Source organism: Lepidochelys olivacea (genome assembly GCF_965140295.1).
Source record: "Lepidochelys olivacea isolate rLepOli2 genome assembly, chromosome: 1".
Taxonomy (NCBI): domain Eukaryota; kingdom Metazoa; phylum Chordata; order Testudines; family Cheloniidae; genus Lepidochelys; species Lepidochelys olivacea.
Window position 1 is genome coordinate 231629830 of NC_140411.1, and position 14688 is coordinate 231644517.

The window sequence follows — 14688 nt, forward strand, 5'->3', positions numbered from 1 at the left end:
TGCAGAAATGCAGACACACCTAGAGCGCCTCTAAGATATGGTTCTGCTTACAAGTGGTGAAGAAACTCTCTTGTTTTTTCAAGGTGACTGTCTAAGCTGGGATGGGAGGAAGGGTCCCACCTCTAACACACTCCATGCCTGCAGAAAGCTCCATGTTCTAGTAGGAAACATTGCTGTGGAATGTTTGCCCTCACTATGGTGTCCAGAATAGATTAGCTCTCACCACCCCAATCCCACACATATTGCCCCTAGTGCGGGGTTTTTTTCCTGTCTACTATGTGGTCTAAAATGCTGCTACAACTACACACAGCACTTTTCTTTGTCTGTCGTAGGTCTACTCAGAGATCCTTTGAGTCCATTTCCTCCCTCTGCTCACTAGTGTATTACAGCTAAACACAAAAGCACTTCCTTTTCCCTTCTGACTTAACCCTGTGAGAGTGCTTGAGAGATGCCATAAAACTATATACTAGCCCAGATTCCTCACCTGACTCACTGCATGGTTGAGTAGATTAGGTTAACTTGTAGCAGCACCCATCATTCAGCCACCAATGGGTAACAGTAAGAAGGGTTCTTTACAGAGTAAAAAAAAAAATTAAAAACCTGTACTAGGGCCTAAGAATAATGTACAGCTCCCTATGCAATTAAAGAATACTAGTAAATGCAGTTGTGAAAGTCAGTCATGTGCACACACAATGTTAAATGACTCAATTACATTTCTTACTTTTAAAAAAGGTTTTCACATTGAAGGACTAGAGGAGACTCGCTGCTTAAAACCTCACACGTTGGTGGTCTTTATCAAATCCAGTCTTACCAAATACCTTGCTGTGTCACCACACTTCTTGGCAAAGTTAATTAACAAATACTATAGTGAGGTCTTATTAGGAAACTGCTTTGCTTTATAAAATATTTCCCAGCATGCTTATAGGGGGTAAATCAGTGTCAATCCATAGAAAACTCTGTTGCTATATACCAACCAAAGATCTAGCCCCATTTGTCTAAAGTAAAAAAAAATAGATTTTACTTTGCAAAATGGAGCTTTTTTACACTATTGGCTAATGCACGGTGAGGCTAGGGCCAATACTACTTGTATTTGTGACACAAACTGTATTGCCTAACTGTCAAGTTAAAGCCAGGTGCACATTTAAATTAAAGGTACAAGAAACTCACTTCAGGGAAAACTGAAGTTTAGGTTTTCACTCTCTGAACATGTGCCTGCAAACACCACATCAGGCTGAGGATAGGTCTAACAGTAAGTAGAGTTGATCAAAAATCTGATTAGCACCAGTCAGAACAAAAGTGGACATATCAACATGTGTTGTGGAATGAAAAGTTCCAAAAAGCCCACAGAGGAGAATGGCATGTCACATGCACACAGCTTGATATGCCCTCCTACCTTTACAGGTGTCTACCTTTCTTACTGCTTGGCCTTTTTGGCACATGGTGGCCCTGGGGCTCTGCTATTCAGACTGGGTCCCTGGCTTCAGCACCTGTGTTTCTCACAAGCTCCAAAGGAGCTGGATGCCTGCTTACCCTCATGGGAGCTCTACAGCCAGCAGACATGTTGACAGCCTGTCAGTGTAATGACACCATTTTATTAGTCAATTGGAATATAAAATGGAGGGACATTGGCTTGGGTAAAGCAAAACTGCATGTGCCTGGTTGCAGCACCTGGATTTCCCCTCAACCTGTCCTGGTAAAACAGGATCTCATTGCAGTCCCCTCACACTTCAGTCATGTTCAGACCCCCCATCTGGCTCCCATTGTTAAGGATGTCCTGGGGTCCTGCAGTCATCCCTCAAGAGGAAACAGGTGAGAAGACAGCATGAGGCCCCTCCTGCTTATGCTGGGCAGAAACTTTGGTGGTGGTGGATGGGCCAATTTTAGCCTACAGGGTAGAGAGGGGAGGAAAGGCAGTGACAGAAGGGAACAGGAGTCAGAAACAAGGTTAAGGGAAGGGGGGGGGGTAATGGGAAGTATGGGGAAAGGGAGATAGAAACAGGAAATTCTCTTCCTGCTCTTTGCGTTTCTGGGGCTGCCCAGGCTGCTCCCTGAGTAGATGACAACACATTGGGAAACTCATGCATGCTTGTACATTTTAAAGAATAAATAAAACAGTATGTGCAATCAAATCAATTGATGTCCATCTTGTGTCCCTTATTTCAGAGTCTGGGGGGTTGAGAGGTCTGGTCACATTGTTCTCATGGGACCTGTGCCTCTGGTCCAGGCAGTTGTCTTCTAGTTTAGTTCTAAGGTAACTCCATTAATACCTTAGCAGTTCTTGATACACCATTCTTCTCCCTCCCCCTACGTGCCTATGCAACGCATGCTTGTTTCATTGCTTACCCTTTGTCCCAGGAAAGAAAATACAGTGTAACAAAGGGTAACAATGCAAAACGGAGCAGAGAAATTGAGTCAGACATACCATTCCTAAAAATAATACGTGAACTTAGCATCTTTTCCACATGGCGCTTAAGGCATGAGAACTACAACTCACATGAGGTACCACAGCAGCTGTGATGGACACAGGTTAGTAGACTGACCTGGAAACTAAACTGAAATGTTCCACTTCAGGTTAACCCAACTCAAAGCAAAACATTTCCCTTTGATTTTTCCAAAGGAGAACTGAAAAAATGTCAGCAACATCTGAAGTTTCTACTGAAAAATTTCAATGTTGCAAAAATAGCATTCTATGTTGAAACAAACCATTTTGACAAAATATTCATGACTAACGCCATTAATAAATAAGTTACCAAACTAATGGATAACTGAGGCTTTCACAAGACTTTGTTCTTGCAAGGATTTTTATAATGAAGGCAATGGAATGTGCTACCAAGTTCAAACAAAAAGCTGGATAGTCACCCCCAAAGTATCTATTTTTAAGAGACCAAGTTTTATCCTCTCCTCCTTACTGAACCCCTCAATACTTAAATACACTGAAATCTACACTAAGGACCACTTCTGTTAGACAACCCTGATCTCAAAGAACTGTTTTAGCATATGCAAGGCTTCTCCTAATAGGACAGCTGATTGTTGTGGATTTTGGCTGCTCACTTAAAGACAAATTGCAGTGCCCTTACTGTTTTTTCTTCTCGTATTTTCAGTTCACCAATGGGCCTAATTCCGTGCGTCATAGAAATCTGCTAGGAATTCCAGGCTTGATTCTGAGCTCTCTTTTATGCTGGTGTAAGGCAACTGACTTTAGCTGAGGTATGCCTGAGTTACATCAGGCCATAATATCTCCATTTTCATAACCACAAAGATTGCAAATTCAGTACAGCTAATAGATTCTCAATATTACGTGTTTTATTTTGTCGAATACAATTTTTACATTAAAATAGAAATTTGACTATACAACTTAAAGTAGAAAAAAATATTAAAAGGATTTGTGAAAAGGAGCTTAATATCCCAAAAGTTAAATATTCACAAGTATAGAACATAAAGTCTTTTCAAAGGTGTAAGCTGGTTTAAAGTATCACTACCAAGAAACCAAAGCCATTGTAACCACATAGTGAATTTGTAAATTCCTCTTATACACATAATCACTACTTGCTTTCCCTTGAAAAAGTATTTGGGATTATATAACCTGAAACTCACATGTTGCTAACTAGAAATTAGGCAGGAAGAAGGGTGGGAAATCAAGAATGTGGCTGACAAGGGAGCATGACTAAGTCCTAAAATGTTGAAAAGAATAATTAATCTCTGAATAATTAAAAGCACATGGAAAGCATATGTAATACATGGGGGATTTAACTTCAAATACAAGACAGCGTGAAATTCTATCGCAGGGGTTCTCAAACTGGGGGTCGGGACCCCTCAGGGGGTCACAAGGTTCTTACATGGGGGGGGGTCCCGAGCTGTCAGCCTCCACCCCCAAATCCTGCTTTGCCTCCAGCATTTATAATGGTGTTAAATATATACAAAGTGTTTTTAATTTATAAAGGAGGGGTCGCACTCAGAGGCTTTCTATGTGAAAGGGGTCACCAGTGCAAAAGTTTGAGAACCACTGTTCTATCGCCATTGAAGTCAATGGCAAAACTGCCATGGACTTCAGTGAAGCCAGGATTTCACCCCCTATTTTAAGTCTTAAAATACTCTGCAAGACCACTTTCCTTTAACCAAATAGTGATACTTTCAGTCCTAACCTCCCCCGCTTTGTCTGCCTCGTCTAGTGTTTTTGGGGCTGGGATTTTGTCTCTTACGAGGTGTTTTCTGCAAGGTATGATTCCAAAGTCAAGGCATCACAGCAATACAATAATAAATTATTAACAGACTACCATTTACTAGTGAAAAGAGTTACATATAGGAAAGCTTCTTATGATCATTCAGTCTACATCCATGCCACAGCAGGATTAGTCTCTGCAATCATGGAACAACAGATTTTACACCCAGCATTATAAAATCATGGCATCATTGCCCTTCCCTGTCATTCCAAATAAAAAAAAAACAACGACGGTCTTTATAGCAACTTTCTGTTTAAGAAGTGCCCACACTCTCTAGGTAAATGTAGTGAACTCAACTCTTCCAAAAGATCTTTCACAGGTTTGGGTGTGGAGTATTAAAGTTCTGAAGAACAGAATATTCTTAAAATTAAGCCTCCGGTATGAACACGTTTTCTGGAATGTATATAGTGTTGATTTAAAAACTGGAAAGAGTTAATCATCTTAGGTTCTATAAAAATCAACTGCCTGGACTAAGTAAATATGTTCAATAGTGTGTGAGAGAGAAAGAAATGCTGATGATTGAAAGACCAGGACTGGATATTCTTTGGTGATTGGGTTCACAGCCCTTTTACCATAAACCAGGAGTTTAAAGAAAGTTAATATACACCTTGCCCACCTCCTTGAGCCCATTTTTCTTAAAGAGGCAGTTTTCAAGCATTTCTTTTGTGGAGAGGAAGCTGTCAGTGTTCAAGATAAACTGCTTTAGAGTATTCTCGCCTGACAGGTGATTTTTTCGTTTCTCCTTGTTGATGCTGTCGAGCAGGACTCCTCTGATATCCTTAGGCTTCCCTGGTACTCCAAACATTATAAAGAGGCCCAGGCAGTCTTGTCCCACCAGTGTGCAGAACTCTTCCAGCTTCTCAAACCTGCTTTGGTTTTTGAAAGGCTGGTCTGCTAACTTGGCTTCCTTGCTGGGCCCAGTTTCATTGTGGAGGAGCTCAGCCATCTGCAAAGACTGCACGGCGATCTGAAGATTGATTTGTTTGTCGGCTCCAGATAAAGTCCAGATCCAGTCAATCCCAAGCAGCAAAGACTGTTGCTTTGTCATCTTGCTGGTCGCGATACGCTCCTCCACTCCTTTTTCAATACAGAAACTGATGAAGTTAACCAAAAAGATCTCATTTAAAGTATCCATGGCTGGGCGGAATTGGCTCTGAGGATCTTCAAATCCAAGGTATTCTTTCAGCTTTTGAGATGCATGGACCACTCCTTGGCTGAACACCTCGTTTATAATGAGAATGTCAGCCTTGTTTTTCTCGTTATATTCCTGTGATAATTTCTGGCCCATTTTCTCGGCAAAAAAGATATTCCCACATGCAGAATGCTCTGGGGTAGCTTCTTTTTCCTCTCAGTGAAAGCTGCGTGGTCACACGGTTAAGTCATACCTTTAAATATGCACAATGTTCACCCACTGCTTTCCAGAAAAAAGTCACACCAATAGCAGAGCTATGCTGTGCAAACAGGTCACAGTTCCGGAAAGGCAGATACACATTTTTCTGGGCATGCTCTCATCCAGCTCACTACCAGAAACCAGCTGAACAGGTTGGGTAGCTTTCACACACAGTAGCACTTCCTCAGTGTGCATTATTCAGACTTTACACCTTTATCGTTAATTCCAGCACCAGTTGTTTAACTTACCGTATCCTTTTCTGTTTTTAACAAACAAGCCCTTCTAGGGAGGCTGGCTGGCTCACCGGAATATGGAGCCATCCAGAACACTGGTTCAAATTCAGCTCAGGACAGTGGAGACCGATCTTCATTGCCATCTGACAGCTCTTCAGAGAGCTGTGTGAAATGAGCGGGTGGTTTCAGGTGCATTCCTAGGGGACACTTGTCCATTTTGCAAAATTTGCTAGCAATAACTAGTACCCAGGAGAAAGGCCAAGGAAAGAATGGAAGCTAGGAAATCCACTTGCCCCAGAGAAATACCTTGCAAGTCAAGGATGGGGGGACATTTGCATGACTGTTCCTACCTGCCTGTACTGTCCTTCTCCTGGGGAACCCCAGACACTAGGGCTGTTCCATACACCGCCTTTTATGAATACATAACAGTTTATATAAACAAGCTCTTCCATTCTTACAAAATCCATCACCCTCCTCTCTTTTCTTGGATTCGCTAAACATGATAGTCAGATGCATGCCATCTTCATAGCATTTGTCTGGATGAACCCAGGCCAGTTTTAGTTCTGCTACTTCCAAACCTCAATTCTTCAATGAAACCACTTCCTCTGCCCAGGATCTCATCAATATTGTCAAACACTGTCCTGTAAGAACTTTATTCCTTCTCCTCTCCATTCCTCCTTTCCCTCTTTGATGGCAGACATTGATGTGGAGATCTTTCTTCTAACTCTCTGCCTTTAATCTCTCAACCATCTCATCATACTTCCCATCCTCCCACTCCTGGCCTGCTGGCTGTTTTCCACCAGCCAACAAGCAAGCATGTCTCTCTTCTCTCAACCTAAAAAAAATCCAAAACACCTCCCTCAAATGCTCAGGCCTTACCAACTACTTATATTTCTTCTCCCCTCTCTCTTGCAAATCCTTGTGCATGTTATCTACTCTCTGCTGGTTAGGCTTCTTCTCCTCCAATCTCTTCCTGAGCTACTTCAGCCCTTCTCCACTCCACAAAAACTTCCCTCATGAAGGTCACCAACGACTTCTTCAGAGGTAAGATTAAGGTGCAAGTCTCTGCTCTTGCTCTTTTTGATCTAGTTGTAATCTTTAATATCACTGATTAACTTCTCTTCCTTTCTACTTTAGTGTTTTGAAGCTCCCGGTTCTCCTTCCATGTTGGCCACTGCTTCAGTGACCCCCACTCAATCTTCTCTCTCCTTATTTGTTGGCAGGCCTAACATCTCTCTTCTGTTACGGAAACTCATCTGCATCCACAGATTCAATGACTCACCTCCAAGCACATGATTCCCTAAGCTTCAACTGTCCCCAGTGTCCAGTCTTTTATGACTAAAAGAACTAAACTGTTTAATATGCCAATCAGTAGCAGAATCAGGGGCCTGTATAGACTCAGAAATTACAAGAGACTGGAAATCAGTTCTTATTTGCTTGCCAACAATTTTGTGTGGCTCCTCTTCATAGGACGTAACACAAAGCAGAGCATTTCCCTAATCTAAGGGCACGATCTTTTACTGATTTGGATATGGAAGAGGTTTTGCTTCATTTGCTTCGAAAAGCTTTGCAGTTCCTCTTTGAAGTATTCCTCCCCATCTCTCAAGATCATATTTGTTTCAAGATTTGAAGAGATGTACATCTAAATTACACACAGAAAATATTTTTCCAATCGCTGCAAGTTATGTGGTATCTGAGTTCCTAACTTTTTAGTTCTACATTGCAAGGAATAAACAAGTCCTATTATAATAAGATACACTCAAAGCTCTTTGGAAAGAAAAAAAAAATTAAGATGTTTACTCCAAACAGTCAATTTAGGTCACAATATAGAAACAGGACCTGTGTGGTTAGCTGGCATGCAGGAAGATGCAGCACCTGTAGCCGTTAGGACAGTGGTACTCAAACTTATTTGATTGCACGCCCCCCTTCTTTGTGTCTATAGTAGTTACCAGCGTGACCCCCTCCCTCCACCACAGAAGTACGTATACGGATTTTAAAAAAAATCAACATGCAACTCTCACTAAATATGAAACCCATTAAGGCATTGATTCAAAAAGAGCCAGTGATCCACTGTAATAAGAGCAAAAGCAAAACTGCAATTGTGGTTGATGCTTACAAGTAAATGAGCACACTGTGTTGCAGCAAACGGATTAACATACAGAGGGCAAAAACTTTGTATAATGCTTTGCAGGCGTAACAGAAATCCGTCAAGATACACAGTGCCCTCTGAGGACCTGATATGTCTGGAGGAATGAGCTTTGCTATTCATTTCAGTGGGTAAAATGTGCGCAGGAAGGTTTTTTCCCCCCCTAAAGCTTCCCATGCACTCCCTCCCCTGGTTTGAGCACCTCTGTATTAGAGCCTTATGCTGGGCTATAGCCATGTGGATAAGAGAACTGGACTGGGACTTGGGAGACTTGGATTCTATTCCTGGCTCTGGCATTGGCCTGCTGGGTGACCTCCCTGTGCCTCAATTTCCCATCTGGAAAATGGGGAGCATGATGCTCATCTCCTTTGTGAAGCACTTTGAGATCCATGGATGAAAAGTGCTGTATAAGAACTAGATGTTGGTATTCGTATTCCCAAAAGAAAAGCCTGAAGGTTCTGGTTCAATTTTCACAGCTGCCCAATATACTGAGAGCCTCCCTACTGGGAGGAAGAGAGCAGTCACTTAGTAGGGAAATGTCCTGCTGCAAATAAGATGTTGAAGGCACAGGGATTAAATGGAGATATTTGTGGGGCAGTGGTGATTGTTCATACTGAGGGTCATGTGGTCAGGAGAACTGAGAGGCATGAAAAGGTACAAGGTTGTGGTGAAGGAGGTGCAGGCCTTCTTCCGTAAAGTGATACCATGAGAAGGATTGCTAGGAAGCAACCATAACTGGGAGAGAGGCAGAATTTTTCCTGAAAAATAAAAGGCTAAAGAAAATTAAAATGTCATTTTAAAAAGTGACCATAATCAATGATGAGCTAATCTCAAAGGGTTTTTTTGAATAAGAACTCTATATAGCTCAAGGTCCTCTTCTGCTCATCATTGTAAATAAACATACAGAAAAGTTTTATTTAATGTATTCTAGATTCCAGTTGTTCATTCTCCTCCATTTCCTGAGAAAGGCAGGTCTTGCGCTTAAAGCACAAGATTGGGAATCATGGTTCTATATTCCCTGCCCCGTCACAGACTACCTATGCGACCCTGGGCAAGTCACTTAACCTATCTGTGCCTCTGTTTCCCTACTTCAAAACAAGATTTTGTGAAGCTTAACTACTGTTTGCACAGCACTTTGAAACTCTTTGCAGATGTGCCAAAATATCATCATTTCACTTTTCACAGTGCAACTCCACTATGGCACGGTATCAAGAGATCAATGGGTCAACTAACGTGGCTTTGAGAAATCATTATTGAACAACCCAGGAACAGAGTGCAGAGCTTTTTCATGACATTGTTGCCATCAAGCTGGGCTGGTTTAGGTCTGTCTCAGAAATAAAACTTGAGACCCCTTAGAAATCAAAGAATCGGCTAGCGTAATAGAACTTTATATATGGATGGATGGCTTAATAAACATATAACCACTGGAATTCTGCTTGGCTTTTTTTTTTTTTTCCTTTTAAATGACGAGAACATAACTTTCCAGAAAATTAGTTTGCAAAGTATTCTAAGGTCAATTGAAACTATAAAGAAGACAGACAATTGAGATATTATTTTAAAAATGCAGAAGCCCAGAAATATTTGGCATTTTCCAACAGACTTTATTTGCTTTTACACAGCAATACATATTCGTTTATTTTGCCCCTCTTTACACACAAAATTTAAAATATCATAAGTGTATGTTTGTTTTAACTTCCTGACTTTATTTTAGCATTTATATTACTCTCTCCATAAAATAATCAAAGTTTAGATGATAGGTAGCTTGGATAGGATGGCCTTTTTCCAACCAGTAAACTGCTGAATAGAATGATTTTTGAAAAGACCTCTATTTACATTAAAATTAAAAACAAATGAACATCTAAAGCTCTCAATAGGCTTATTGATAGGGCTGAATGGGGGGAAAAAACAGCTTTCTGTGAATATTTGTTTCAATATGTATGTTTATAATCCCCTTGGGATCTCTTTCTGTGAATGTTTTAACTATTGTGCTCACTTCCAAGAGAGTTTGCAAATGAGTGAATTTTAAACAAGTGTTGGTTCCCAAGGGCAGGGGCCCATGTCTTCTTGTGTTTGTGCAATGCCTACCACAACAGGACCCGGATCCCTAGTTGGGCACTATTTCAAAACAAATAGTAATTATACTGCAGAATATTCACAGAAAACAAACTTCAAATTCACAAGTATTCACACTGGAGATCCTATTCTAAGTGTTACACTTAGCCAGTCAGGGAACAGACGCTTACCACGTGACCTAGCTGTCCAATCAAAATAGCTCAGATATCAAACCATCACAAGAAATTGCTGACGATCAAGCTATAGACCAAGAATTATTTGCAGAAATTATTCCATCAATAATTTTGAATAATGAATAAATAATTCATTATAAATTATTTGCCAGGCTCTCGTTAGTAAGCAGCGAATGGCAGAGTTCAATGTAATGCATAACGTAATTGGTTCTATTGAAGTTACTGTAGTTATAAATAAATATAAACCTAGGCTGCCCATCCTGTAGAAAAACAAACAGACTGGTAACAGCATACACGGTTATACTGCTAACCGTCAAAAAGTCTCAAATCCCTCCCAGCAACTTGTAGAAGCCCATATTAAAAATCTTGATAACGTCTCGATTGCCTTCCCAACTTCTGTAACAATACATCAGATGTATTGAAATTGCCATAAATCTAACATTGGTTAGACTGTAATAACCAACTTATCTAGAACAGCGTCCTTCCCAATGCTTGTAACAAGAGCGATGATGAAAAGCATGATGAAACCCTTCTGTTGAAGCAAACAACATGGTTAAGATAATTAATCTAGCTGTAGTTTTTTTCCCCACAAGTAATGAAGCATCATGCCATTGTGTTACAATACATGCAACATTCAACACCTTAACAATCATCATTTTAACAGACAGAGAGCTAGCATTTTTTTAAAAGAACCATCAAGTTCTATAGAATGTCGGACACAAGATTTTCACTGGCTAGTTAGAATTTTAGAAACCTGATTATTTCAAAGCAGAAAGGAGCTGTGCTTTACAGAGGCATAAGTATTAGGCAACGTGTGTTTTGGTATTGGACTTATTCTTGGGACAAAACCCTGCCTTAGGTTTAATGCTGGGAAATTATACATTTCCTATATGTTTCTCTACATAACTTTTGCAACTATACAAGCCATCCTATTGGAAACACAATACAGAAATATCCTTCCCCACACTGAGCATTCCTCAATTTCAAGCTGTGAATTTTCCAGAATATTTTTAATACCATTAAAACCTTACTTTAATGTTAATAGCTGCTGCTGGAGGAAAAAAGAAAAGAAGAGAAATTTCAGATATTACAGATTTAGAAATGTGATGCAAGCAGATCTACATTTCACAATAGCTTCATCCAAAACATAAGAATGTTGATGACACGTTGCAAAAATTAAAAACAAAAGGAAGCAAACAGTTCAAAGGTCAGTATGACTTTTCCAGTAACCAGCTGGTTTGCAAACTGGGATCATCCCTTTAAAAAACAATTGAACCTTTCCCCACTTTATGTCACAAAATAAAACTTCCGCTTTACATGCACTTCATATAATTTTTTTTTTAATATATAAAACAGTATAAAAATAAGACAGCAACAGTCAAGAGTTACCTTGAGTTTTGTGTAGGGCAGTGGGGCCTGGAGGCCTACGCTGGATATGAAAGGAAAGAACTGGTATTTACTTTGGACAAATCCATTAAAATAGGACACCAGTGATATCTTTTTTCAGCTGAAAGCCACACTGAATGCTGATGCAGGTTATTTACAAGTTGAATGTTTCCTATTATTTTGAAACCGCACATTTCACAACATGAATAAGCATAAAGAGCATTATGGCAGCCAATTGTAAATGCAATACTTTGGAATATATGTCACAGGTTTGTACATTAAATATAGTAAAAACAATTACACTACCGCTCACCAGTCTCTGGTTGGTTTATTTTTTATGGCAACTTTAGAATAGGCACCTTTTCTCCTTATCCACTCAAAAATATCACTTCTAACAAACAGAAGCAAGAACAATGTAATGTACACGATCTGCTGCCCATCACATATAACGATGATGTTCCTAGCATATAAGAAACTGAATTCTTTACTGGTATTCGGCAGTTACGGTCACACATTTGAATCTTCATCTGTTATACTGGCGCAAGGAGAGCAAGTAGCAAAGTCTTTAAACATTTCGTCTTCTTTTAACATGTGCTGCAAAGGAAACAAAGGAAGAATTAACACAGACTCTGACAAAATTAAGAACTCAGAATTGTGTAGTCTCAGGAACATAAAATGCAATGTAACTGTAGTGAATCCTCTAGGGTGAAGTCATTCACCCCACTCCTCTTCTGCATCCAGTATATGCTGGGTGGAGATGACAGAATCATTTGCAGCTCCCTGATCCTAAAGCTGTTTTGGTCTTTGGCATAATGTAGGGCAGTCCCAGTATGCCTGGCTGCCTCTGCTGATAAAGGGCCATCCACCAGCCAGGGATTGCCATAGTGGCCACACCCTTCATCCCCAGCAGGATTACCCCTACACCAGTGATGATGCAGGAGTCAGCTATTGGAGGCTCTACGCACTGGGGACTCCTCCCCACTAGGGGAACCTTCAGCTATGGTATCTGGCTGTTGTCTAGCCCCTTTGCAGTGTGGTGAAAAAAGACCAGATTTGGGTTCAGGTTGGAGCCCGTGATTTTACGGAAAACCAACCCAAACCAAACCACACCTGGGACATTCTTTGTGGCGGTTCACGATAATTAAGGCTACGATGTCGTCACGGACGTCACAGCAGTCACGGATTCAGTGACTTTACCAGACCTGTGTGACTTCTTCGGCTTCAGCTGCCAAAGGCATCTCCTCGCAGCTTCCCAGGGCCGTGCGCCCCTCTTCCCTCCCCCGCACCTGGGGCTGGCGCCAGGACTCTGTGCCCCTGCCCCGCAGCCAGCCCTGGAGTGGAGGCTATGCGCCCCCCCTGTGGCTGCGCACCCCCACTGTGGCTCCTGGAGCTGGGCCTGTGCGCCCCCCACATGGCAGTGGGGCTCCGCCTGTCAGTCCCTCCCTCATGGGGCTCCAGCGGTCATTCCTCCACCCCTACTTATCCCTGTCCCCACCTCCCCTGGTTATTTTTAATAAAGTCACAGACAGGTCACAGCTCCTGTGAATTTTTGTTTATTGCCCATGACCTATCTATGACTTTTACTAAAAATAACCATGACAAAATCTTAGCGTTAAATATAAGCAGAACTCCGATTCGCACAATAATTCTGGACTTTCAGTCGACTTAAATATAGCAGGAGTTTCACAATATAAAAATTAACTTTCACCAAGTTCCGCAATAGACTAAAACCTGCCCAAAGCAACCACCCAAAGGGCTGGGGAAGAAAAAAAAAAAATAAGTCAGCTCCCAAACACAGATGGTCTGCTAAGAAGAGTGAAGTAGAGCTGTGCTTGGCAATACTTTGGGACATTTCTTAGTACAGGAGGTTGTCTAAGGTTTTGGGCCATATTCAAAGCACGGATATTTTAGTTCTACTGGCAGTATTTTAAGGCTTACTGTCAAGTTGTTGATGCCTTCAGAGAATGCTCCTATTTGCCTCACTGTCCCTTCCGAATCTTCCATCTACAAGAAACAGGTCACAGGGGAAAAAATAATTTATACTCATCTGTGGTGGTAATTCAGTAAATCCATTAAGCAACAAACATGCTACATTATGCCAATTGTGGGGGAGTAAGTTTTGGTGTTGTGGAAAAGCTTACTTGTGCCAAATTAATGTCCAAATTCTGCGCATAAGTAGTTCCTTTGGACTTGCGTCAGGAACCATATTTTTTTGGCAGTACCATGGTGTTCCATGACTGCTGGTGCCAAGGAGTTAAACAAGCCAAGGTAAACAACACTGGGTATGCCATTCAAACCCAACAGCGCCATCGCCGAATACAAACAGCCGAAGTTGGTTCACCTGCTCCAGTCTATCCAAATCGTCATCGTCATACACTCGGATATCCAAGCCAGCCTTAAATCCTTTCTTAGACCCACTTCCAGATGCCTGTCCCAGTTCCATCGGGCACACATACTCTTCCACATCATCCTGCTTCTTCTTCCTCAGACTTCCAAAATTGCTGAAGGCAAGCTTCTTTGGCTTAAAAAGTTGGAAAAAACTGTCATAAAATCAGGAATTTGGTAATTTACTCAGCCTGGATTTAATTAAGCTTTTATTCTTCCATCAGGTATTTAACTGCAAACAAATAATAGAGGCTCAGATCCTAAACACGTTAGCCCGAATATTTCAAATTTCACTACAACCAAAACCAGGAAGAAACAGATCCTCATTCTTCTTCTTATTTGTGTAACAGTAGCACCTAGAGATTCACAACTGAGATCAGGGTCCCATTGTGTTAAATACTGAACACACACACAGGGTAAGAGACTGTCTCTGTCCCAAGCAGCTTACAAATATAAATGAACAGGGCAAAAGACAGAAGAAAGGAAGCATTATCTTCATTTACCACTGGGAAACTAAAGCACAGACCCATCACACAAGGTCACACACACAGCCTGCAGCAGAGCCAGGAACTGATTCTAGATCTGTAGGGCCCTACCAAATTCACAGTCCATTTTGGTCAATTTCACAGTCATGGGATTTTAAAATGTCATGATTTCAGCTATTTAAATCTGAAATTTCACG

The 14688-nt window shown here is 41.1% G+C and overlaps 2 protein-coding genes across 6 annotated transcripts in view; both read right to left on the reverse strand.

The window, feature by feature from the left end:
- Positions 1-3427: 3427 nt before the first annotated feature.
- REP15 (RAB15 effector protein) lies at positions 3428-7534 on the reverse strand. The gene has a single exon (XM_084640302.1). It carries the CDS (start codon positions 5506-5508, stop codon positions 4807-4809), a length of 702 nt encoding a protein of 233 aa, XP_084496428.1. The 5' UTR covers positions 5509-7534; the 3' UTR covers positions 3428-4806.
- Positions 7535-9569: 2035 nt separating this feature from the next.
- The window catches only part of PPFIBP1 (PPFIA binding protein 1), a 172252-nt gene continuing 167133 nt past the window's right edge, over positions 9570-14688 (reverse strand). For all 5 annotated transcript variants that reach the window (XM_084646084.1, XM_084646083.1, XM_084646082.1 and 2 more), the window contains 3 exons: positions 13963-14142; positions 13560-13625; positions 9570-12215 (listed from right to left, as the gene is read on the reverse strand). In XM_084646084.1, coding sequence (XP_084502210.1) covers positions 12129-12215; positions 13560-13625; positions 13963-14142 — 333 coding nt within the window. In that variant the 3' untranslated portion in view covers positions 9570-12128. The remainder of the gene's footprint in view (positions 12216-13559; positions 13626-13962; positions 14143-14688) is intronic.